The sequence below is a fragment of the Saccostrea cucullata genome, unplaced genomic scaffold (assembly GCF_032062105.1).
Source record: "Saccostrea cucullata isolate Sc308-1 unplaced genomic scaffold, CSIRO_AGI_Scuc_v1 ctg374, whole genome shotgun sequence".
Classification (NCBI taxonomy): domain Eukaryota; kingdom Metazoa; phylum Mollusca; class Bivalvia; order Ostreida; family Ostreidae; genus Saccostrea; species Saccostrea cuccullata.
In genome coordinates, this window is record NW_026923563.1 from 58519 (window position 1) to 84089 (window position 25571).

Consider the following 25571-nt stretch of genomic DNA (forward strand, 5'->3'; position numbering starts at 1 on the left):
CTCAATGTTTTCCGGTAAAGCGAATGATTAGGGGGCCTTGGGGACGAAACAACCACAACCTATCATTTATTGTTCGTTATTTCTTAGTATCTTAACCCAACCCCCCCCCCCTTTCACCTATCCTTCCATTCTTTCATGTTACATTCGTTGAAAACATCATTTATCATGATAACATTTATGATTTAAAGTCATGCCAAAATATTGTAGGGATTTTTTTTATGCTCTAAACTTTGTTCTGCATTATTTACGAATAAATAACGCGCGAGTTAAGCAAAAAGTAAAATGGCGACCTACATCCTTCGCCGAATGCATTATCAAAAACTGCAAAAATTCTACGTTGTTTTGAATAGGTATGTTATGAGAGGTTTGTTTTTTGTTTTTATGTGTGATTTTGTTATTTTGTTCAAGGATGATTAAATAGTTTATTATATTTTATCGCAGATAACAACTGATTTATATAAATGATGAGGAAATTCGAGATTGTAAACACACACACGTGAAATTCAAGGCACCTTGAAATATTGTGGCTTACTGTATTTGCAAAGTGAATTGCATTCACGATAATCTTTTTTTTTATTTGTGTCTTCCTGATATTTATTTATATACGCATTAATTAATTGTTCATTGACTCGTACAAATACTTTAGAGGTCATGAACCTCCCTTTACATGATACATAACAGGTCCAATACAATCTCTTGATTTAGCTATATAGGTTTTAATAGCTATATAGCTTTATTAAGCTATTCAGTATAGCTTACTTTAGCTATTTTACTACACTTTTTTCTTAAGGTGTAATTTTCTCAGTATGTACTCAAAAGCGCACCTTGGTGCAGTGATGAAATACAACTTTGAACTCCTCTTAAAATAATTCATGTAAAAAATTAAAAATCACTCATCAAATTACGTCTCCTTGAGAGACTTTGTACTCAAAGTTCTACAAGTTTTGGGGCTATATAAAGCAATTGATACAGTTACCAGGGGTTTTCCTGGCTTGTTTTGGGGTCCGTTTACCGGACCCATTCCCAATCAAAAAATCAGCAATATTTTCCCAATTCTGAATCTTTTTTTCCCAATTTTGTATCCTTGATAAAAATTTAAGTGAGTTCAGAACAAAGTAAGATATTAATTTTGCTTCCCTGCAAAACGTCTGAAAATCTCCACAGGTATCAACGTGTGATCGTATCATCGAGCTATAAATTTAAGTGATGCAACGCATTTGGTAAATCACCTACGATGTTTAGTGACTAGTTATTATTACAATTTACATCACTTGTTTCATTCAAGTCACCTAAATCCTATAATGATCATAAAAGAATTGCATCTATCATGAAAGTTTTCAGTGATCTTGCACAAAAGTTACTGTGCACTTCCTTGCATGATCTAATTTCTAAAAATAGAAAGGGTGTGACTAATTTGCCTAAACGCAAAAATCCTGTCATCCTACTTTTCTATCTTCCAACATGGGCCTATTCAAAGATTTGTTATATTTATATGATTAATGTTACTTCAAAGTAAAATCAATATAGATAACAATTAATTTCCAAAATTTTATTTCCAAATATTTTTTTTAAATTTATAAATCTTTTACTCCAGTCATGAATGTAAAGTAAAACTAAACAGTGTTTTCCTGTATTTTTTTTTAATATACAACAAGAAAAAATTATGTTCACTTAAATTATTCTTAGTCACAAATGGAATATATATTAACAAAAAAAATTTTCTGAAATCACCTTTATCCAATTAATCACTTAAACTTTTTTCCTTACTTCAGTCATGAATCAATAAAACTAAATAATATTTTTTTCTGGAATTTTTCATCATCCAATTAAAAAATATTATGGCAATTTATATATTTTTCTTTTACGTAAGCCAAAATATATAGCATTTTTTTTTTGGCATTTTTTTTATCATCCAACAACAGCTGAATAATGTGTGACTCTTTATATCTGTCTACAGTTGTTTACTCTATTGTAACACAGACACTTTTTGGTCCCTTCATTTTCATTGATTTGGGGAAATAACAAAATTGGTCCTTTTAAAATTTTCCCAATTTGAACAGTTTTCGCGTCAATTTTCCCAATTCTACGGACCCCGGACCCAGTTGAAAAATGGTAGGAAAACCCCTGGTTACTTCTGCAATGATATTATAATGGAGACCAATTAATTGATTAGTAACAGTTCAGCACAATGAGAAGCAATCATACTTTTCCTTGCCTCAAGACACCCAAGATAGTGGACAGTTAGTCTAACAATAGAAATTCTCTTTTTGCTTAAAAGTATTCAAAAGCTGCAAAGTTCGAACTATCTTTGATTTTGGTTGTTGTTTTAATAGTCCATAGTACATGTATGAAGAGTCAAATACATGCGACCTTTTGTTTATTTTCAGCAAAAACATTTTTGTGAAAAACTGTTTATAAATAGCTAAATAAAGCTATTTTGAATTGCTTGATAAAGCTATATAGCTATTTAAAGCTTTATAGCTCAATCAAGAGATTGTACTGGACCTGCATAATGGTCACCGTCAGTATCACAATACACAATGTACTTGACTCTTACTATCTGTAAAATAAGGAAAGTGTTTTTCCAATGAGATTGAACATTCAGAGCCCAAATAAATCATAATATTCCTAATTCCCTTGATTTAATCGTGAAATGTTTGCACTTGTAGTCAACAGAGTTCCTTACTTGGGAGGGATGTTGTGACACCAGTTTGTTCCTCCCTAAGACTTTACTCAAAGAATTCTTCATCTGACAATCCACCAGCATCCTCTACCACAGAAGACAAAAAGTCAGTTAATATTTAGATGTTTTCTTTTTAATTTTTCACTGCATCAGTATTGAATTCATTGACCAATTATGGATCCACAAAAAGTGATATCATAGATAGTTTTCCATATACACAATTTTAGCTAGAGTTTTTTTTTCCCAGTGATCATCATATTGGAGGCATAGAATCCAGAATTAAACCCATATCATTCCATGATAACTTCCTACAAATTTTAGTTTGAAAACTATTTTCAGAAATGTGGCCAAGAAGACAATTCTGCTTCCTAAGACCTCGGCTCATGCTCTTTCTCAACAGAGTGATCAAATAACCAAAAAAGTGAGTAAAGATTTGAAACTGTCAGATCATTTAAGTTAATTAGTATGTTAAAGTGTCTGTGACAATACTTGTTTAAAAGTATTCATAACTTTTAAAAGAAAGATAGGCTTTAATTTTTTCAGCAATATTATTGATATCAAAGAATTAATACTGCATTCCCTTAATGTAACTGAAGGCAAGAGTTTTTTTTTTTTTAAAATACAAGTGTTCACCATTTATTATTAATAGACTAGTGCAGTTCTTCAACTGGACCCAGAGGAAGCTGAGGGAGAAAAAGTCCCAGTCCTCATCACAGGTGCCAGTCTGGAGAACATTAAACAAGCCATGTTTGAGGTACAGTAGGGTTTAATTTACTATGTTTGAGGTACAGTCAGGGTTTAATTTACTATGTTTGAGGTACAGTCAGGGTTTAATTTACTATGTTTGAGGTACAGTCAGGGTTTAATTTACTATGTTTGAGGTACAGTCAGGGTTTAATGTACTATGCAGGTTTCGACATTCGCGCTCGTCACCTCGTCATTTCCACCCAGAAATGATTTCGGACGACCTGATTTTCAGTCTGGCTCGCCCAAATGACGACCTGGGACAAGTTGGGAATATTTTAATGATGTTTAATTTTTTAAAATAAACTTCAAAAGACCTTGAAAACATATTTTCCTGTTTCAAAACCAACCCATTCAACATGTTCAAATTTGCATAATTTAGCTATGGAAGTCTTTCATAAAGTCTTATTTGAGATATAAAATATGCCAACTTAGTCAACAATCACCTTAAATATAAATAGTAATAATAATGATCATTGTAACATCTTGCATTCCCCTACAACTTTCTGATCATCTGATGATCGTATTCTGCTGCTAGACAGCAATGTTGGGTGTCCACTGTAATATAACACCTGATTAATTCAGTCCAGGGTTATTTGACCCTATTTATTTAGGCCTTTATGGCAAGTGAAAATGAATGTTTTAAGCTACAAACTTTAGCATTCTGCATGTCTGATTCTGCTTATATTTTTGTTTGATAAAATACTAGAATACATTTTCACATTGCAAAAATGTCTAGTTAACATTTTTTAATACAAAAAACACAACTTCTTTTAATTATCTTAACAAATTTTAAACAATTACACTTTAAGTTAACTTTTGTTTCATTTGATATTTTATTTGGACGACCTGAAATTCATTCGGGCAACCTGTAATCATACCAAGGTTGCCCAAATGGCGAGATCAAATTTTGATGAGTGTCGGACCCTGCTATGTTTGAGGTACAGTCAGGGTTTAATTTACTATATTATACTTCATGTAAAATTGGTTGAATCTGATTGGTCGAGAAACATTTGTGTAAAAACACTACTACCCGCTGAATAATGAAGCCATGCCCTCCAGCATTGCTTGACTATGGGTGGTATTCCAAAAAATAGCGACTGCGCAGAATTTATGCGCGCACGGTTCACTGTTATATGTATTTGTATAAAACATTCAGTATAATATAATAAATATTACATGTAGTTGAGTGTAACATTGAAAATTTTCACCCCTCGAAAACCATTGTCAACCTCGGCTGCGCCTCGGTTGACAATGGTTTTCTTGGGGTGAAAATTTTCAAAGTTACACTCAACTACATGCAATATTTATATAATGTTTGAGGTACAGTCAGGGTTTAATTTTCTATATTTGAGGTACAGTCAGGGTTTAATTTACTATGTTTGAGGTACAGTCAGGGTTTAATTTACCATGTTTGAGGTACAGTCAGGGTTTAATTTACTATGTTTGAGGTACAGTCAGGGTTTAATTTACTATGTTTGAGGTACAGTCAGGGTTTAATTTACTATGTTTGAGGTACAGTCAGGGTTTAATTTACTATGTTTGAGGTACAGTCAGGGTTTAATTTACTTTATTACACTACGGTACCATTTAGATATTATATATTTTGTGATATCCAAGGTTTCGAGATACTGAAATTGAGTTTGGTATATTTGATTTGGTTGCAACAACTGACTTAAGTCAAATAATAAATGCTATTGGAGAGCATTCAGTGTTGGACTTTTTATGACGTCGAGCAGAGCTTGGTGGTTTTTGAATAATCATGCTCTTTTTAAATAAAACAACATTCTAACTATTATAAATTTTAATCACAGGTTTTAAAACATTATCTACCGGTAATTGATTATTGTTGTCTTTGAGCATGTTCAGTGATCTTTATATTGTTTTTTTAACTAATCAGATAGAGAGAGTCTTACAAAAACACATAGAGAAAACAAAAGAGAATCTTCCAGTTTTGGACAGGTAAGAATATGGTGGGGTGGATCTTGAAATAATTATCCAAAATTTACCGGGGGATGTATATGAACTCATGGTGATTTTAGTAATGAATGGAAATAGTGTTTTGCATCCAATAAATTACACACATTTCCATAGTTTAATATTTGAGATATGAAACAGTCTTACTGAATCTGTGACTTTTAAAGTTTTACTATTTCCTTTTGATTTCTATTTAAGATTATTTCTGTAATTCTACCTGCATTTCTTGTACATGTAGTTTTAACACCTAATTTATATTACACACTTAGTCAGGTAGGCTTGTTGGATTTTTGTACATAATTATATCTTGTTCTGTTGGTAACAATTCTTTGACTTTTCATTTTTTTTTTAGGCCAGAGGAGTTACTCTTCATTCCCAAGGAATGTGCAGATCAACTAACTGCAAGAAGTAGTTCTTTGTTGAGAGAAATACAGAATGAGGTACCTTTGTTGAAATGAAACTTACGCAGTTCTAAAGCTTTTTATAAATCTCATAAGTCTAAAAATTCTTTACGATATCATTATTCATAATTATAAACTTTTCACATTTCATTGCCATTAACAATATACAACCAGTATTTTTAACTCATTTAAAAGCAGCGTTTTACATAATTTTTGGATTTCTTTTTTCAATGTTTATGAAAACTGAAAAACAACTGGAAAAATAAAGTCAATTTTGGGAAAAAGACCTCGTGTCCAAAAAGAAACTGCCTCTATTCAGCCATGACCTTGGTGTCCTGAAAAACTATAAATATTATTATTTTGTTTTCACAGACTGCCTCACAAATCAAGGTCAGGCATGACATGGAAAATGAACATGGAATTCTTGTAACTGTATCTGCTGCGGAAGAGGAACATCTCAAAGAAGCAATGGAAAAAGTAGGTTAAAACAACTTTGTTATAGTTATTTACATATAAGATATTTTATAAATAAACAGAACAGTGTTAAAAGTTCTCTCAACTGCTCATGGTTATCAACAACAATTTTAAGTTCCTGATCTTATTAATTTCTTAACCAATGAGCATTTTTCAGTTTCGTAATATTTTATAAATAAACAGAACAATGGCAACTGCTCTTAACGATCATCCCGCATTATTCAGTTTCTCATGTGTTTCCCAATTGTAATTATTATTTTAGTTAATATTTATTTTACATATAATCATATTTTATATATTTTTTGGTTTTAATTTTTTTCACTTAGTATACTTAATCCATCCAGTTATTTTCTTGCTTTAACAGATACAGAGCCTTATTGCAAATAATTTAAGGTAAGCTATTTTCCTCAATAGAGTCAGGTTACATTTGGTGTGACTCATCAAATGTCATTTCTTATAGTGACACTGTTACAAACAAATACCTACATTTGTTTCTTTCTTTGAGTCAAAGACTTGACATTTAAAAAAAAAAATATTCACACAGAAGTTTTTTTTTATCACTTATTTTCTTAACCAAAATATGTCCATAACTAAGTACCAAAGTTCTGATAAACCAGATTTATAGCAATACTATCTAATGACAAACATTAAAAGATCACTGATAATGATTTTAAAATATACATAAACAAGGGATCCATGTGTGTTACTTAAAAAATGTGTCCTTTCAACAATACAAACTAATTCGTGAGATTGCCATAAACACACTCTTTATTGGTGATTTTGTTTTAAACAAAATTTTCAAGAATAAGAATTTGATTCAAATTGTGGTATTTGCTCATAATTTTATATTATATAATATTAAGGAATGCTCTAACCTGTCCATAACTAGTAATTCTCCAGTAAATCTATCTGTAGATCACTGAATATTCGCGACACCTTATTTTCGTGAGATTGCCATCAACTCTTTATTGGCGAGACAAAATTTTCGCAAATGTTGGTTTTTGCTCTAGATATATTATGTGAAAATAAAGTTCTCTTGAATAAAAAGTGATTTACATTATCTGAATTATTGTGTTTACAGTGAGAGTGAGGAAATGACTGTGAGTCAACAGGAGGGACGTATTATCATGGGGAGAAAGGGCTTACACAGACGAGATCTGGAAAATGCGGTGAATTATTCAAAATGATATTTTTTCCCTCACACGAATATTCTTGTGTTTGGAAATTCATTTCAGGAGAGGAATAAAAACTGTTTGTCTCCCTTTGGGTTAAAACTTTTGTGAATTACTACCTTAATGTAAAAATGCACTCAATGAATGCTGTAACAAATTGCTGTGAAAAAATTTGACCATGTACAGCATGAATTAATCTGAGATAAAATGTACATCTCTGCATACATGTATGCAGTACATGTACATCGATGAAAATACTAAGATTATTGAAAAATCTTTAAAGGCATAACAAATTAATTTAATGCATTCATTTTCCTTACTAGACAGGGACAAAGATATCTGTGAGGTTTAATAATTCCCGTCAGGAAGCTTTGGTAACTATACAGGCCAAAAATCTGCAGGAACTGGAGACAGCTAAAGAAAAGGTAAAGGACAGGACTTACATAGGGAGTATCAGCTGTGTTATGTTCATTGAAATACATGGTTGTTTAATCTACGAACCATGCTTGAATTAAACCTCTCCTTTCTTCTGGTACTTACTGGTCACAGTAGCCTAGTGGTAGAGTGTTTGCTTTGGGATCAGGAAGCCTGGGTTCAATTCCCATTCACTATGCAACATCAATCCTAAGATATAACATATTTCATTACTGTTTCTTTGCCAAGCACCCAGTATTAGAAGTGAAGATTTTTCAGATAAGACCTTAAAAACAGAGGTCCCACGTCATTGTAAGCTTTGGCATAATAAAGATCCCTCACTGCTCAATAGCCCTGAGTGCCAAGTATAGGTCTAAATTTAAAGCCCTCCATTGATACATGTAATTTCATTTCTAAAGGAATAAGAACTCTGAAATGGGATGTAAGACAATAGAAAATCAATCAATCAATCTTCTGATATCAAAAATGGAACTTTTAAGAGGACAAGAAATATATGAGAGGTGTATAATGTTTACAATATCAAAGAATAGTGCAGAGGAAGAAATGTGGCCAGATTGGTGTTTTTGAACACAGTCAAAACTTGATAGTCCAAAGTTATTAAGTCCAAGATAATAGTTTGTAATGTAATCATCCTACTGTGTATTTTTTACGTTTCAGATACAAAAAGTTATGGAAAGGAGCAAGTAAGTTTGTTTTTGTATCATCAAATTGAGATAATGCTATTTAGAGCAAAGACATAGGAAAAGAATTTATCCACATTTTTCATTGCATGTATGAAAACCTTTGACCTTCTGATGCTTCAGATTTATTATAAATATACATTGTAAATATTTTTGTCATTGTTTTGCATTGATACAGGATTTGATATGTACATCTACAAATCCATGTATAAATTTTTCAAATTAAATTTCATTTTTATCGCCTTGTGTACTCACAATTTATTAATTTTCAAAATTGCACCATATATATGTACACTTTTGAATTATTCATGAAGATTCTAATTAAACAAAAAACAGGTACCCTAAAAGGAAAATCAATCTAACTTCAAATGAGAAGTTCAGGTTAATTGGTAAAGATGGAAACAATATAAGAAGGATCAGAGAAAATCTCAAACAGGTTAGTCATACCCCGTAAGTTTAACCTTGTCCAGAAAAGGTTTTAACCTTTAATATACTGTTTTTTTTTGTTTTTTGCTTTTTTTTTTTTGCGCATTGCAAACTTTGCAAAAAAGGGTAAAGTTGTTCCTTTGTTATTTTGCATAAGTTCTTTTTTGCAATTTAAAAGTAATAATTTAAACAATAAAATGCTTTCTTTGTTTGTTATTACTGGAATTAAAGGAAGCAGCTGTTGCAGAAAAAATACATAACCCACATAAGTGGGTTATGTAAATTTTTTCTGCAATAGCTGCGACCATTAATTCCAGTAATAACAAACAAAGAAAGACATTTTATTGTTTATATTTATAGCTGTTTAAATAATCATTTAAAGTCGGATTAAAAAGATTAATTATTGTATTAATGATGCGAACGTCTTTATAAGTTTCATTGATGGAACAGCCACTGATCAAGAAATCAGTACAGGCGACATGGCTACTGTAGTTCATGCAGTGATTAACGCAATGGGTTTTTTTTAAGAAGTAAAGGAGAAAATATTCAGTGGATATAAATATATTTTTATGACATTCAAAAACAGACATTATTTCTGTGTTGTTTAGTTTCTAAGAATTGATTATGATGACAAAAAATAGTGAAAAATAGATCATCACAAACAAAATCTGATATATGGTATCCATTACTCTGGAATATACGGTATAAAGGGTATTTTCTGCAGTTGAATGTTTTTTGCAAAATTTGATGGAAAGAAAAAAATCTGCAAAGGTTACGAATACAATTACAAAATAATTCTTCAGACTTTAATTCAAATATTTTATACATGCAAATCTGGTAAGAAGTGCATTTGTCAATCAAACTGGGTTAATATTATTCCATAACTTCTTACTCTAAATCAAAAAAAAAACAAAAAGAAAAAAGAAAAATGCATATGAATGTTTGAACTTCCAAAAAAAAAAAAAAAGATTTGAAAACAGTTTATGAACAAAAGGCTTTATACCTGTTTATGCGCCTTTGATGAAACGTCTTTAACTGAATTTTGAAAATGTAAGCCTTAGAATTTGGTGTTATCTCCCCAAAGTCAAGCAAAAATGTCAGCAAATGCACATATTCTTGGAGAGAATCATCAGTTTCATATCAAGATAAACTACAATTTGAAATTATTTAAAATATACAAGTCAAAGTTTTTAAATTTAAGTTTTTGCACTGGAAAAGGAGGATGAGAGGAAATAATATAAAAAAAAAAATTCCACTTTTTTTTTAGATGAATGCTGGTATACTTGAAGGAAAAGAATGGTTGGTTGAGGCAGAAGATGAAGAAAATCTGGATAAAGCTATGGAAGTTGTAAGTTTTCATGGTTTATTCAAGAGCATGATTTAACTTAAACATTGCCATCATCATAAAATATGCACCTCCTTCTTCATAAACTTAGGGCCAATTTTAATCAAATTTGTCAAAATAAATGTAATTGGTATATAGCAATTTATATAGCTTTTCTTTTGGTATTTTCAGATAAATAAAGAATTGGAGAAACTAAGGTATTTATGATCTCCTTATGAGGGTCAAATACAACAAACATTTTATTTTAGTGATCTTTCAATGACAATCTGTTTGTCTAGTTAATACTCAATTTATGGTTTATACTTTAATAGAATTATAACCAAGACAATAAAAGTATCTGATGAAGAAGCTGGATCTGTGATAGGGAAGGGAGGGGAAAATATCAAACAAATTCAACAGAAATTACAGGAGGTAAGGAACAGTGGGGGATCTTGAATTTTGTAGGTGGAATCAGCTTTATGACAAAATAAAATAAAATTTTATGTATCTCTTGTTTCATTGTCGCAAACCACAACCAAAATGTATGATCCTCTCCCATTCTGGCTGTGGTTGAACAAGAAGAAAATATTTTATTGCTCATTAAAATATTGACCAATGCGAGTAAAGCATAGTCAGATAATGAACTTTGATGCGACCTTCCAATACCCAATCACAGTGTACGAAATATTTCTTGTATACTGCTGATGTCAATTGTTGATTTCAATTGCGATGGAAACAAAAATTGTCATTGACTGAATATGATGTCACAATAGAGAGGCGTAAATATTCAAGACTGCGACACTTTTAGTGACCAAGCAGGCACGGGTAGGAGAGAGCTATATGCGGACTCTGGACTGTGGCTTGAGACGATGCTCTTGTTAATGAATTCGAATTTGATATAGACGAATTTTTTTTATCTGTAGATGGGGTCAGAAGTTAGGATCAGTATACCAAAACATGTCACTCCAAAGTGTTTTGTCATAGAGTCTACAAATAAGGAGGATGTGGACAGTGCTGTTGCTATGGTAATGTACATTTGAAATAATGAGAAATTCATGTGAATAAAGTACCAGATGGTATCTTTCAATTGTCAACAATAATAATTCTAAATGCAAAAAAAATTTCTAAAATAGGGTTGAAGAATACTTATGATCTGATATATATATATATATATATATATATATATATATATATATATATATATATATATATATATATATATATATATATATATATAATTCTGTGATTTATATTTCAGATTAAAGAAAGATTGGAAAAAATAAGGTAATTGAATAATCATTTGATTTTTTTGTTTAGTGATAAAGTCATGAAAATTGGTAAGTTTTGATGTAAACTTGTGAATTTTATATGAATGTGCATTTATGCTTGAGCTTGTAGGAGTATCCAAAAGAAAACTTTAGAAATTTCACAGCAAGAAGCAAGATATTTGATTGGTCCCCGAGGTGAACAAATAGCCAGTATAAGGGAACAGTTTGCAGAGGTATAGTGTAACTGCATTTCAGATCTCCTTGACAAAGACAAGATGAACTTATGCTACACCCCCAGTGTCAGTGTCATGTCATTACTCTCACGGTTAGCATTGGTTTCACTATTAAAGTTTTAGGAGCAAGTCCACTGTTAGTCCACAACCCAACCACTGTAGATCACTTTATTTTCGTGAAATCTTTTGTTCTCGAGATAGGTACAGTGAAACCTGTCTAATCCGACATGCACTGGGAGACAAATTTTGTGTCGGAATAGACAGGGTGTTGGATTGCACAGTTTTAAAAGCAAGGTAAATACTCAAATAAGACAAAATTTTCACGGAATCACAGTGTGGATTATTCGGGTGTCTACAGTTTTCACTGTATTTGGTATTTATAAGCGAGACAAAATTTTTGCAAGCAATGGTTTTTGTTTTATATAATCCTTACTTATACTAATATATGACTTGTGAGAATGAAATGTTCATGAGCGGACAGTCTCGCGTATTTACACGAAAATAGTGATCTTGCCAATAAAATGTGATTTTCAGTACTAGTATAATGGAATTAAACTTCTCCTTTCTTTTGATACTACAGTGAAAACTGTCTAATCCGACACCTGAATAATCCGACACACTGTGAATTCCGACGTTAAATTTCTTTCCCATTTTGTTTTTTTCTGCATTTTTAACATTGTGCAATCCAACACCCTGTCTATTCCGACACAGAATTTGTCTCCCAGTGCATGTCGGATTAGACAGGTTTCACTGTATTTGTTTTCTCTTTATGGTGTAGAAAATTGGGAATTTTTATAGATTGAAACCAATAGCTGTCATATTGTTAATCTTTGTCTCTGTTCAGCTATCCATCTGTTTGTTGTTTTTTCCCAGAGAGGAATAAATATAAATATCCCAAAGAAGATGACGGGAGAAAAAACAAATATCCAGATCATAGGATACAACGAAGAGGACATCAATGAAGTGGTTAACTTTGTAAGGGCACAGCATTCTTTATTAAAACATTTCAGTTTAATTTTGAAATTTAAACAATCTGTAGCAAGGTGCTAATGTCTTTGAAATGTGCATGCAAGAAACAAACTGTAGAGTGAAGAATATAAAGCAAAGTTCATAATTAAAACTAGAGGTATACTGTGAGCAATGAGCTCACTAAATGATACCCTCCACCTCCCATATGGTTATAATGGCAATGTCCATGTTTTGCTTTGGCTGGGAAACCCAAAATATGTGTCGGATCAAAAAGTAAAATAGGAGGTGCACAATGGCAATTTGTAATAAAAATTCTGTGAAAGTTTCATTAAATTTCACCCAGTGGTATAAGAGGAGTTGCGGATAAGAGATGGGTAGCCCAAAGCATAACAGACAGATGGACAGACGGACATACCGATTACAGTATACCCTCCCATTTTTCAAGCGGGGGATATAATAAAGTTTAGTAATTCATATATTCTATAAGTTAAATTTAAATTAACAATTCAAGGACAGAGGAAGAAAATTCTGAAGATTGCTCTCTCTTAGAAAAGTAGTAGTGAATTCGGTAACAAGATGTACATTTTTGAACTTCTTTGTTAACATCTCCCCTTTTTTTAGACAAAATTTGTCATTATTGTTACATATAGGTACATGTACATTTAAATGATATCAAAATGTACATAAAGCTGGTACTCTGTTGCTTTATTTGCACAAAGAGAGAGAATGAACATGGAACACATTGTAAATTTAACAGTTCTTATTTGATCAAGTTTATACCGAGTATTTGTTATAATCAATGTAATTGGTATATATGCCATGTATTTTTCAATGACCAAAATTTTGGCAGATTTTATGTTATTTTTTATTTCAGGTGGAAGAAAAAATAAAGACCATGAAGTTGAGGTAAGCAATAAGCTAATATTTTCTATTATTACAGTGAGATTGTTTATATTCAAAGTGTCAATTAATGTAGATTCCTAAATATACATGAAGAATTAATTGTCATTTAATTTCGCGAGAAGCACCATTTGCCAAATAAGAATACTCGCTTACATTTTTTTAATGGTGCTGAAATCTATATAAAATCTCTTGATCAACCGTCCACTCGTGAATTATTGTTCTCGCGATTTAACGTTAAAGGGCCATTTTTGGAAAATAAGTACAGCTGTACTTGTGAAAGAAAAATACTTGTGAAAGCTACAGTTATGATTATGACATAAAGCATCTATTGATCGAGGGTACTGAAGATTTTTATTAATTATTGTTGAATATTGGTTTATTGAATTTGTGCATAAAAGTACATGTACATCATAAAGTTGTTAATAATAATCTTTTTATGTAATTATGAATTATTCACCATTTCTTTAGAAGTGCAAATATTAAAAAAGCAGTTGAAAAAAATTACTTCCAACTATTCAGTATTCAGATCTATCTGTTTTTTAAGTAGTCCACATTTATATGGTTGGTAATGATATGAGATAAGTTAAAATGAATATTTACTAGCACATACACATTTATAAAACCTTTAGCATGAACTCCCAGTTTATATTTTAAACTTTGTTGTTTATGAAGACATTTTTGTGAACAGGAATTCAAAAGGAAACACTGCCTCTATTGGCTCTTGCAATTAATTGGCACTAAAGAAATATTATTTTCTTTATCTGTAGAAAACACCGAGATACGTTCTCTGTATCATGGGAAGACCGAGGCCGACTGATTGGTCAAGGTGGTGACAAAATCAAGAAAATACGGGACGAATTAAAACAGGTATAGTTCTGTCAAGGTGGTGACAAAATCAAGAAAATATGCGACGAATTAAAACAGGTATAGTTCTTACAACAGAAAGTCAGTAACCAAATACAGTCAACAATTTCTGTTAACTATTTGTGTTTACATGTACCGGTACTCTAATATTTTCTATGATTTTATGTACTACAAAGTTTTGAAATCGATCATGTTGAAAAATTAAGTGTTAAACATTTGAATTTTGCATGGGGGTATAATGTGAAATCACATTTTTTTGTTGGGGTTTAATTTTTGTTGTTTACGAGGTATGAAGAGACCCAAGTATTCATGTCCACCACGAAATACAAAATGATACAAACATAACTACTCAACAATTCTTTATCCACAAAAGAGCTTTTCCTCAAATCACGAATATTTGACCCCACGAAAATGTGATTTTTCAGTAATTTTGCAAATTTTGCAATCAGTGAAAACATTATTTAAAACACTTTCAATTTAATCATTTTTACTATATAATTTTTGTGAAATAAAGCAAACGGCAAATAACTTCTTTTTTGTTTAAAAGGGGTTCTTTTAAAATATCACCTTGACTTTTGTTTAACCAGTAATTATAGTAGGCCTATTGTATTGAACTGATTTATCTGAACTCTTTGTTCACTGATGCAATGTCTAATTTTTAAAAGTTAGCTAACACGTGTATTAAGATAAAGGTTTTCAAAAATATATATATTTTTTATCCAAATATTATCCAGAAAGGTGTAGAAGTCATTTTACCCTCTCAAGCATCGGAAGATAAATTATTTGAGGTGCGAGTATTTGGAGAGAGCAAAGAGAAAGTCCAAGAGGCCATCACCATGGTAATGTCACGATGACCTGTTATACAAATATTTGCTGCAGTTAGTAAAACGGGACAAATAAATGTATACAAATAGTAAACATTATTAAGTGAAAAACGACACTTGGTATTTCTTATATCATTAAACAAATTTCATTTTAAAGCTCAGGTTCAGACAATGCTATTTATGTAAAGACAGTGATTAACTTGACTGTGATTAACTTGACCTTTGTACATTGTTTTAGGGTTGTACTATGGTTTTTCTTTGTCTGTATTTACAAGTTTCCTTTATTTAAATTGTATATAAATTCTTGTTTCAGCTGGAGGAGACGATACACGAATTGAAACCAAGAACCCAGTAAGTAGTGAGATGATCTGATTCTGTGACATTACTCCATTTGTTTCTCTTTTAACCACTGTTTAGAACAAACAAACAAAATTATGAAAGACTCTATAGCACAAATTACTGAAACTCTTATTATTTACTGTTATATATGCTCAAATGGACATATTTGTAAATATTGTCTAAGCTGTAATAAACTGAACTGAAATTGCTTTTGGATTTACCCTTGAAGCTAATTTCTCAGACAAGAAACAGTCTGTGTCTGTGTCACTGTAGTTTTCTTTCAGTTTATGATTTTAGTATTAATTAATACAACAAGAGTACCTAAAGTTTCAAATGTATGATTTCTCTATTCTAATGTCACTAGGAGATATTTTTTTTGTTAATAAGAGAAATAGAGTTATCTCTCTTTGTCTGTATGACAGAAATAAGTGCATTTTTTTTTTATAAATGTATAAAATAAATTTAATGTCAATTTTTAAAAATTAATCTCTTCTTTTTGTATGCATCAGTATTTGTTGATATGAATGCAATATGAATGTTGTTACATGTATTTAATGAAAATTATATACGTATACGTGAATTTTTATTAAATTGAATCGTTAATGTTTTTAATCTTGTGTTTTTTTAATTAACTCTGTGAATGTTTGGCATTAGAAAATATCTACCTTAAAAACATTTCTTTTAATTGTAAAAGAATTTTTTTTTACATGAATGTACAATACGAAATTTATATCTTCCCTGAGAAACTAATTTTGATTTTTGAGTTTGTGCTATAATGAGGGTCAGTTAGAAAATAGATGATTCAAACGTCTCTGCTGAAAAGCAAACACAAGGAAATGTTTATGTATTTTTTATACCTTCTGAACCAGATGTAGAGATCACACATGTTAGGTTTGCTATCCATCGTTGTCTGAAAAAAAGTGATGAACATATTTCAATTAAATTTTTAGAAAAAAAACCCATCATAGAATGGAGAATTACAGTGACACAGCATAACTTATTAAAAAGAATTGTGATGGTATACACACTTGTTGATTTCCATTTAAGGAAAAAGCAGTCATGTACAAATGGATTTTGAGTTTTTTCTTGATTTTAGACCACCACAAAGAAAGACTCTGACATTATCCTGGGAAGAACGGGGCAAACTGCTTGGCAAAGGTGGTGAAAATTTTGCAAGGATACAGAAAACACTGAATGAGGTGAATGGGTTGACAAAAATCAAAAGATGGGCGAGTTGAACACTGATATTGGGCTCTAAGAGTATTAAAATAGGAAGTTTGGAGATATTTTTTAAAACTAATTTACAGTTCCAAAGAATAATTAAAATCCATTGTAATTTTGAACATTTTAAATGAATAAGATTTGAGATCAGTATTATAATATCCTCTTTAAAAAAAGGGGGGTATGAGAATCTTTTTGTCTTGTGTGTAGTCTTGATTGAGTGACAACTTTATAATGAAGAATTTTTCCTTGGAAAAAGATTTTATTTTGACCAAAGGGTGTGTTCTGACCTTGACCCAAGATCATTCTGGCAAGTTCAAGGTCACATGGCAGAAAAGTTGTAAAATTCATATCATGTCCAAAACTTCCTATTAGAGAACATTGGATTTCAGTATCTCACTTAAAGATTACTTATATGACCAAAGGATGTGTTTTTTACCACTTTTCAATTTTTTTAACCGTGGTCATTTTGGCAATTTCAAGGTCTTCAGTTACAAAACTGGAAATGGACATTAAAAAAAATTGCTGTAGAGTGTATTAATTTTCCGGTACTAGTTAAAAATAAGCTATTTTGAAATAAGAAGTCCATAAATATAATGCTTATTGAAATCATGTAAGTTGTCTCATTTCTTTGTTGTTATAATTAATTTAGTAAATTTCATGAATTTCAAAATTACCAGTATACTTAAACAATAAAATACTTTTCTTTGTTTGTTATCACTGGAATTAACGGAAGCAGCTGTTGCAGAAAAAATACATAACCTGCTTATGCAAGTTATGTAATTTTTTTCTGCAATAGCTGCGACCGTTAATTCCAGTAATAACAAACAAAGAAAGACATTTTATTGTTTATATTTAATCTGTTTAAATAATCGTTTAAAGTAGGATTAAAAAGATTAATTATTGTATTAATGATGCGAACGTCTTTATAGCTACTGATCAAGAAATCTGTACAGGCGACATGCCTATTGTAGTTCATGCAGTGATTAACGCAATGGGTTTTCTTAAGAAATAAAGGAGAAAATATTCAGTGGATGTAAATATACGTATGTACATTCTGGCATTCTAGTATATCACAATATCAAATCTTTCTCATTATCAGAAAGGCATAGGCATGAAGTTACCCCCAAAAGCAAATAAAGATGGATCATCAAACCTAGAATTGGTTGGTGAGAACAAAGAACTGGTTCAGGAGGCTGTTGCTATGGTAATGACATCTTAACTCTGTATACAGGTTGTTCACAGGAAGTGTGTTCAATCTCACTGCTACTTGGTGTCACAGAGATTAATTAATGCATTGAAAATTAATCACTTTTTTAAAATTTTGATGTAGGTACATGTAGTTAATATGAATTATAAGAAATAGTCTTGGAATTTTTTGTGTCTTGTTGATATGCTAACACTGTATCTTTTTAATTGTTTTCTCAAACAAGTACACCAGATATTAGAATTTTGAAAATGATTTATGGTCAACGCAAAACAGCAGGGTTTTTTTTGTACTTAAAAAAAAAGAAAATGTAATTTATTATGCTACCGTACATGTATGGGGTATGTATGTTGTTATGTAAATTTAATGTCAATCAAATTGAGTATTCATGTAGATTAGATTAAGTTTGATCAGTTACATGATGTTCAATGCAAGTTTCATGAATAAATTGTACACAATATTTCTTTTTATTTCAGATTGAAGAAGAATTGAGGTTGGGGTATGTTATATTTCATGTCAAAAATCTGATGACTAATCAAATTTGATTATAGGAATTTGTCATTGATTACTAAATAAACTTTTAATACATGAATCATTGTGTAAATAAATCTTTAATACATAAAGAATTACTAGTAAGTAAATGAATCTTTGATACATTTTTCAAATCCAGTTGTAGCTTTTCTCTCACTATTTTAAAAATGAAACACTCAAGCTATGGTCTTATTAGAGACTTAGCTGCTTTATAGATCAGTGTGTAGTTTTTCTTGAGTTATTTGATTATTTTGTTGTTTACTTCTCTTTCATTGACAGAGAATCAAGAAGGATCCTGTTAATAACTTATGCAGAAAGAGGCAAACTAATAGGCCCTGGGGGTGAACATGTCAAAAGAATGAGGGAAAGTCTGGAAGAGGTAGTTATAACTTATGTAAAATTTCAGAAACTTCCATCTGACTTTGACATATCCATGGTTTTCAAGATATAGATGTTCAACCGTAAAATATATTTTAAATAATTTTTCAGAAAGGAATATCCATCAGAATTCTAGAACAAGAAGACCACAAAACTTGTAGAGTTGTTATTACTGCACAGAATGCAGAAGACTTGGAGGAAACCACTGCAATGGTAAAATTAGAAGTGTAAGAAATGGGTAAATTAGAAGTGGTTGAATTGATAAAATTGATAAAGTGGTAGAAATGGTAAAATTAGAATTGGTACATGAAATGGGTCATTAATTTATAATTTTGTGTACTGTAAAATGACAACTTTTCGAGGGGTTAAATTTTGGTTTGAGGAAAATAATGGGTTTGTGGGGATTTCATTTCGTTGGTGAAGAATTGTTGTGAGTAGTAATATCTGTGAAAAATTAAATTTCATGGTGGACATAAATTTGTGGTCTTTCATACCTTGAAAACCAAGAAAATTAGTGATTTCACAGTATTTGTAAACTTTATTTGTTGGAGAAGTCTGGTTTGGAATATTTTGCAGTTTCTAGATACTATTACATGTATATAGCTTCTTCTCAAATAGGTTCTTAAGTTTTGTTCCAGGTTCTTTAGGATCTCGGAAAGTAATCTGACTCTGGGGCCATAAAACTTAAATGAGCTCACTTTGATCTCAGTCTGGCATTCCATAATGTACTCTTATTGAGGAAAGTAAGACTGGGATAAAAAATGAGCTAGTGTAAGTTTTGTGTCTCGGGAGCCAGTTTAGAGAATGACCCACTTGGTTTTAGTTAGAGCTGTGTAGTTCTGATGGTCATTGTGCCTTATTAGGCCACTTATCTTAATATCTGACAAAATTCAACTTTTCCTAGCAGTTTGGTATGAAGTTAAGTATTTTAGAGGGTATTCAGATGATCTATATAACATTATAACTGAAAAATGCAAATTTCTTGTGTCAAAATTCCGGGATAATTGAAGTAATCCTTGTGAAAAAGAAATAATGACTGTCAGAATCTGATTTTTTGCAGATTTATCAGGAGCTGGGACTTAATAGGTAAGGACTGTATATTTAGATTCTTTGTGATGTTTTAAAAATTTAAAATAAAATTATTTCATTTATTACCATATAAAAGGAAATTTTAGCGAGATGCAAATTTAGCGATTTGTCCTTAAAACAGGAATTTATTTTTAGCGAGATGTTATTTTAGCGATTTTAAAATGCACATTAAAGAAGCTATTACAAATAAAACACAATTAGCGATATTCAATTTTAGCGATCTCGGCACCCTCGCTAATAATGCCAAAATTAAATCCTTGCTAAAAATTCTACTTATACAGTACCTTTTTCTTCTAATCCATACAAGCTTTTTAAGGCATGTAAGGAATTGGATATTTTAAAACAGTAACTGTTATTTACTATATATCCATGCATGGACTGTATTATGATAAGATTTATTAATACCAAGGGCCCATCAGGGCATACAAGTAAAGAGAAATCCATACAAGAAGAAATTCAGAATTGTGTTAAGTGTTTATAATGTTTTTAAGTCTTAGAGGATTTTTTAACTTACTGCAGTGTTGCTCGTGTTTTCTATGATATAAATAATTTATTTTTTGATACCAGGTCTGTCAAGAGAGTTGACATCTCCCGAGATGCAGCCCTTAGTCTCATAATGGGGAAAAAGAGGGAATTACAAAATCAGGTACAATATGTGGTATCCATATTTAAAGAGAATGATTATACATGTGACTCTCGATCTCTTGAAGTTCAAGGGACCGCAAGAAAAGTTCGAGAGATCGAGGGGTGTGAGAGATAGAAAGTAAAAAAAAATCTGGAATTTTCAGTTCTGATCACCGAAGTTCTACTTTTAAAGATACCGGAAGTATATGTAAATAAAGTCATTGCACGTTTTCAATCGTATTTGACAGGTAATTAACGTGATATCAACAACAATGATTGTATTTCGAATAAATAAAACGAATTTCTAAAGTTTCAGTATTTATTTGTTCTTATTCATGATTACCGGTACATGAAACCCGAATAGCAATTGTCGGTTTGGCTATTCTGCGGCTTGATCGGGACCTTCACCAGTGTTCACCAGATTTTCTTAATCGGTATTCAGTCCTTGAGAAAGGAATTTTCTTGTGCAATACTTGCCATGCTGGAATTATTTAGACTCTATTTTATTATAATAAAAGTTCAAAGTCTATTGGAACTTACTGAAACGAACATCTATAAATTTTAAATTTCTAAAAATTATCGTCTTAATTTCAATTTGAATTGAGTTGTGAATTTCTTTATAATCTACCCTGTAATTAATAACCAATTAATTATATCAAAACACAGACGACGCACAGGTGTAGTGTCACCTATGTAAACACCCAATTAACACCTCCATGCCAGCCCAAGGCATTCATTGTTCTGGGTAAGTCCAGACTGCATCAATTTTACGCTTGATTGGCGTGTATAAACGCGCAATCAAAACTTCGAGAGATAGAGAGTAAAATTCAATGAAGTATGTATAACGGGACCAAGATTTTGGTTCGAGAGATGGGGAATTTCGAGAGATAGAAGTTCGAGAGATCACGAGTAAATTTGCTTAATTATATAGAGGAAAAAAACGGGACCGGAGGTTCACTTCGAGAGATCGGAGTTCGAGCCATCGAGAGTCACCTGTAATAAGAAAATGTTTTACCTATTCATTGGTGCAAAATAAGTCTTGGTAATTTAATCTTGAATATACTTATGCAATATTCTTGTTTGTTCTTTTACAGTTTGGAGATAAACTTGAGCTTCAATTACACATTGATAATCACAAACTATTTGAAGTTGACGAGAAAGGCACAGCACTTGTATCAATAGAATGTGAAGATTCAGAAATTACACAGAAAGTTTCAAATGAGGTTAGATCCAAGTTCATTCATATTAAATGAAACAAGACAGTACTTCATTACATTCAGTTAAAAACTTCTCAAGAGAATTTGATTACTAAACAATTTTTCAAAATTTGTATTTTACAAGTGTTTTAAAAAAGATTTCAAAACTCCTGTTGGTGTTCTGTTTCATTTACATCTAAGAGTGGTTGTAAAATATTTGATTTTTCATTTTGAAGATTGAGAAACTAAAGAATGAAACTTGGTAAGTACTGAACGGTATAAAGTTTCTATTCTGTTACCTCTTCCAAGTATTCCAAGAACTTACCACTGATTCAGACTGAATTATTAGTTGTCTAATCTGGAATATTGTTGACCAAAATCCATGTAACCAGTGGTGTCTAAATTACTTTTAAATTAGTATAGCCAACGATGGATAAATTGTTATTAATGTTAAACGAGGAATACACATGTACATGTACTATTATTTATTTATCTTCATTAAAGGACGCCATACAAAGTAAACATCCAGTATAAAGATTCTACACAAAGGACAGGAGATATGGAACAGATCCTCCGGGATGTTTTGGATATGGTAAGATTAAAATCATTTCCACTGAGCCTTCAGTGATTTATTTTTTATTTGATAATTTATCCAGTACCAGTTTGTTACCTTTGTACATTATAAAACAATAAGTGACTCTTAAGATGGTTAGTATGATTTGATATTGACTAGAAAAATATCAATATTTATGCCATATATCCGGATTTTTTCGCATATTGGAAATTTTTGCGAAAAGTGGGTAGATTTGTACAGTTTTTATTTTGTGTAAGTTATTTTTTTATGATTGAAGATTTAAAAAAAAAAATGGTAATGTTTTTATGTCACATTGTAGCTGACATAATTTCTGCGTGTTTTATTTTTTGCGAATTAAAAAAGGTTGCAGAAAAAGTGAAAAATAGATCATCGTGAAAAAAACGGATATATGGTATTACATATACGTATATTAAATATCAAACCATCATATTTTGTACAAGTGTGAGATGTGATATACAGTAAAACAGGCTTAAAGCAAAGTGCCAGGAACAAACAAATTGATGTGTTAATCATAAGTTAATACAATTAGGTTCACTGTAAACTTAAATTACTATATATTGAATGGTTTTATATTTCTAAGACTGTAACAAAATGTATTCTTTTTTCCAGACCAACTGTTTCTACTATAAACCAGAAAAAGGTGGAAAAGAGGTGATCTTATTTGTCAGAAATGAGGAGGATTATGAGTTAGCACTAGCTAGGGTAAGTTATAACTGCTTGTTGAGTTAGCACTAGCTAGGGTAAGTTATAACTGCTTGTTGAGTTAGCACTAGCTAGGGTAAGTTATAACTGCTTGTTGAGTTAGCACTAGCTATGGTAAGCTATAACTACGTGTTGTGTAAGTAACTGCTTTCTGAGATAGCACTAGCTAGGGTAAGCTTATTGGGTTAGCACAAGCTAGGGTAAGTTATAACTGTTTGTAGAGTTAGCACTAGCTAGGGTAAGTTATAACTGTTTGTTGAGTTAGCACTAGCTAGGGTAAGTTATTACTGTTTGTTGAGTTAGTATTAGTTAGGGTAAGTTATAACTGCTTGTTGAGTTAGCACTAGCTAGGGTAAGTTATAACTGCTTGTTGAGTTAGCACTAGCTAGGGTAAGTTATAACAGCTTGTTGAGTTAGCACTAGCTAGGGTAAGTTATAACTGCTTGTTGAGTTAGCACTAGTCAGGGTACGTTGAAAAGCCTGTTGAGTTAGCACTAACTAGGGTATGTTAGAACAGTTGTTGAGTTAGCACTAGCTAGATAATGTTAGAACAGCTTGTTAAGTTAGCACTAGCTAAGGTATGTTAGAACAACTTGTTGAATTAGCACTAGCTAGGGTAAGTTATAACTGCTTGTTGAGTTAGCACCAGCAAGGGTAAGTTATAACTGCTTGTTGAGTTAGCACTAGCAAGGGTAAGTTATAACAGCTTGTTGTGTAGCACTAGTCAGGATATGTTATAACTGTTTTTTGAGTTAGCACTATGCAGGGTATTTTAGAACAGCTTGTTGTGTAGCACTAGCCAGGGTATTTTAGAACCGCTTGTTGAGTTAGCACTCGCTAGGGTATGTTATAACACCTTGTTGAGTTAGCACTAGCCAGGGTATGTTATAACTACTTGTTGAGTTAGCACTAGCCAGGGTAAGTTATAACTACTTGTTGAGTTAGCACTAGCTAGGATATGTCATAACTACATGTATTTGTTGAGTTAGCACTAGCTAGGGTAAGTTATAACAGTTTTTTGAGTTAGCACTAGCCAGGGTAAATTATAACTACTTGTTGAGATAGCACTAGCCAGGGTAAGTTATAACTACTTGTTGAGTTAGCCTTGCTAGGGTAAGTTATAACAGCTTGTTGAGTTAGCACTAGCTGAGCACTAAGATATAACTGTTTGTTGTGTTAGCACCAGCTAGGGTAAGTTAGAACAGCTTGTCGAGTTAGCACTAGCTAGGGTATTTTAGAACAGCTTGTTGAGTTAGCACTAGCTTAGATAAGTTAGAACAGGGTTAGTTTAATATCTGAAACTGTGTTACCTTTATTACAGCAATATAAATTCAAAACTGATCCTTTTTTAGCTCACCTGAGCTGAAGGCTCAAGTGAGCTTTTCTGATCACATTTTGTCCGGCATCCGTCTGTCCGTCTGTCTGTCTGTAAACTTTTCACATTTTCGACTTCTTCTCAAGAACTGCTGGGCCAATTTCAACCAAACTTGCCACAAAGTATCCTTGGGTGAAGGGGATTGAAATTTGTTCAAATTAAGGGCCACGCCCTCATTCAAGGGGAGATAATTGGGAATTAATGAAAATTTGGTGGCATATTTTAAAAATCTTCTTCTCAAGAACCACTGTGCCAGGAAAGATGAAACTTATGGGGAAACATCTTGAGGTAGTGTAGATTCAAGTTTGTTCAAATCATGACCCCCGGGGGTAGGGCGGGGCCAAAATGGCCGACCAAACTTTTACATAGAAATATATAGGAAAATTCTTTAAAAATCTTCTTCTCAAGAATGACAAAGCCATAATTCATTATATTTATATGGAAGCATGCTCAGGTAGTGTAGATTCAAGTTTGTTCAAATCATGACCCCCGGGGGTAGGGCTGACCAAAATGGCCAACCAAAGTTTTACATAGAAATATATAGGAAAATTCTTTAAACATCTTCTTCTCAAGAATGACAAAGCCATAATTCATCATATTTATATGGAGGCATGCTCAAGTAGTGTAGATTCAAATTTGTTCAAATCATGACCCCAAGGGTAGGGTGGGGCCAAAATGGCCGACAAAAGTTTTTAAAGATATATACGAGGGTTGTCCCAAAATTTCGTAGACTGAGCTCATATCTTTTAAAGAAAATGCATCTTCCTAAAATTTTCAGGGTGGATAAAGCGTATTCTTGGCAGATAAATTAAGAAGTTTTATCATGTTTACTTGAAAACTTTTCGAATATTAACATTTAAAGTGATATCGTTCCCCAACACCCGGAGCAATCTGCAACGTCAAAAAATACAAATGTCAACGGTTCAAATTTTTGGAG

At 31.6% G+C, this 25571-nt stretch overlaps 1 protein-coding gene across 1 annotated transcript in view; it reads left to right on the top strand.

Moving 5' to 3' along the window:
• Window positions 1–271: 271 nt before the first annotated feature.
• LOC134264349 (vigilin-like) overlaps window positions 272–25571 on the top strand; it is a 47373-nt gene continuing 22073 nt past the window's right edge. Inside the window, exons 1-34 of the mRNA XM_062746646.1 lie at window positions 272–350; window positions 2670–2789; window positions 3023–3104; window positions 3333–3437; window positions 5328–5389; window positions 5757–5844; window positions 6178–6282; window positions 6644–6672; window positions 7361–7448; window positions 7775–7876; window positions 8544–8569; window positions 8903–9002; window positions 10260–10340; window positions 10509–10534; window positions 10649–10748; window positions 11240–11341; window positions 11575–11600; window positions 11715–11817; window positions 12691–12792; window positions 13661–13692; window positions 14457–14556; window positions 15288–15392; window positions 15691–15728; window positions 16813–16915; window positions 18040–18144; window positions 18621–18643; window positions 18955–19054; window positions 19165–19266; window positions 20114–20139; window positions 20710–20788; window positions 21861–21989; window positions 22199–22224; window positions 22467–22554; window positions 23167–23259. Of these exons, the coding sequence (XP_062602630.1) occupies window positions 283–350; window positions 2670–2789; window positions 3023–3104; window positions 3333–3437; window positions 5328–5389; window positions 5757–5844; window positions 6178–6282; window positions 6644–6672; window positions 7361–7448; window positions 7775–7876; window positions 8544–8569; window positions 8903–9002; window positions 10260–10340; window positions 10509–10534; window positions 10649–10748; window positions 11240–11341; window positions 11575–11600; window positions 11715–11817; window positions 12691–12792; window positions 13661–13692; window positions 14457–14556; window positions 15288–15392; window positions 15691–15728; window positions 16813–16915; window positions 18040–18144; window positions 18621–18643; window positions 18955–19054; window positions 19165–19266; window positions 20114–20139; window positions 20710–20788; window positions 21861–21989; window positions 22199–22224; window positions 22467–22554; window positions 23167–23259 (2664 nt within the window). The 5' untranslated portion in view covers window positions 272–282. The remainder of the gene's footprint in view (window positions 351–2669; window positions 2790–3022; window positions 3105–3332; window positions 3438–5327; window positions 5390–5756; window positions 5845–6177; window positions 6283–6643; window positions 6673–7360; window positions 7449–7774; window positions 7877–8543; window positions 8570–8902; window positions 9003–10259; window positions 10341–10508; window positions 10535–10648; window positions 10749–11239; window positions 11342–11574; window positions 11601–11714; window positions 11818–12690; window positions 12793–13660; window positions 13693–14456; window positions 14557–15287; window positions 15393–15690; window positions 15729–16812; window positions 16916–18039; window positions 18145–18620; window positions 18644–18954; window positions 19055–19164; window positions 19267–20113; window positions 20140–20709; window positions 20789–21860; window positions 21990–22198; window positions 22225–22466; window positions 22555–23166; window positions 23260–25571) is intronic.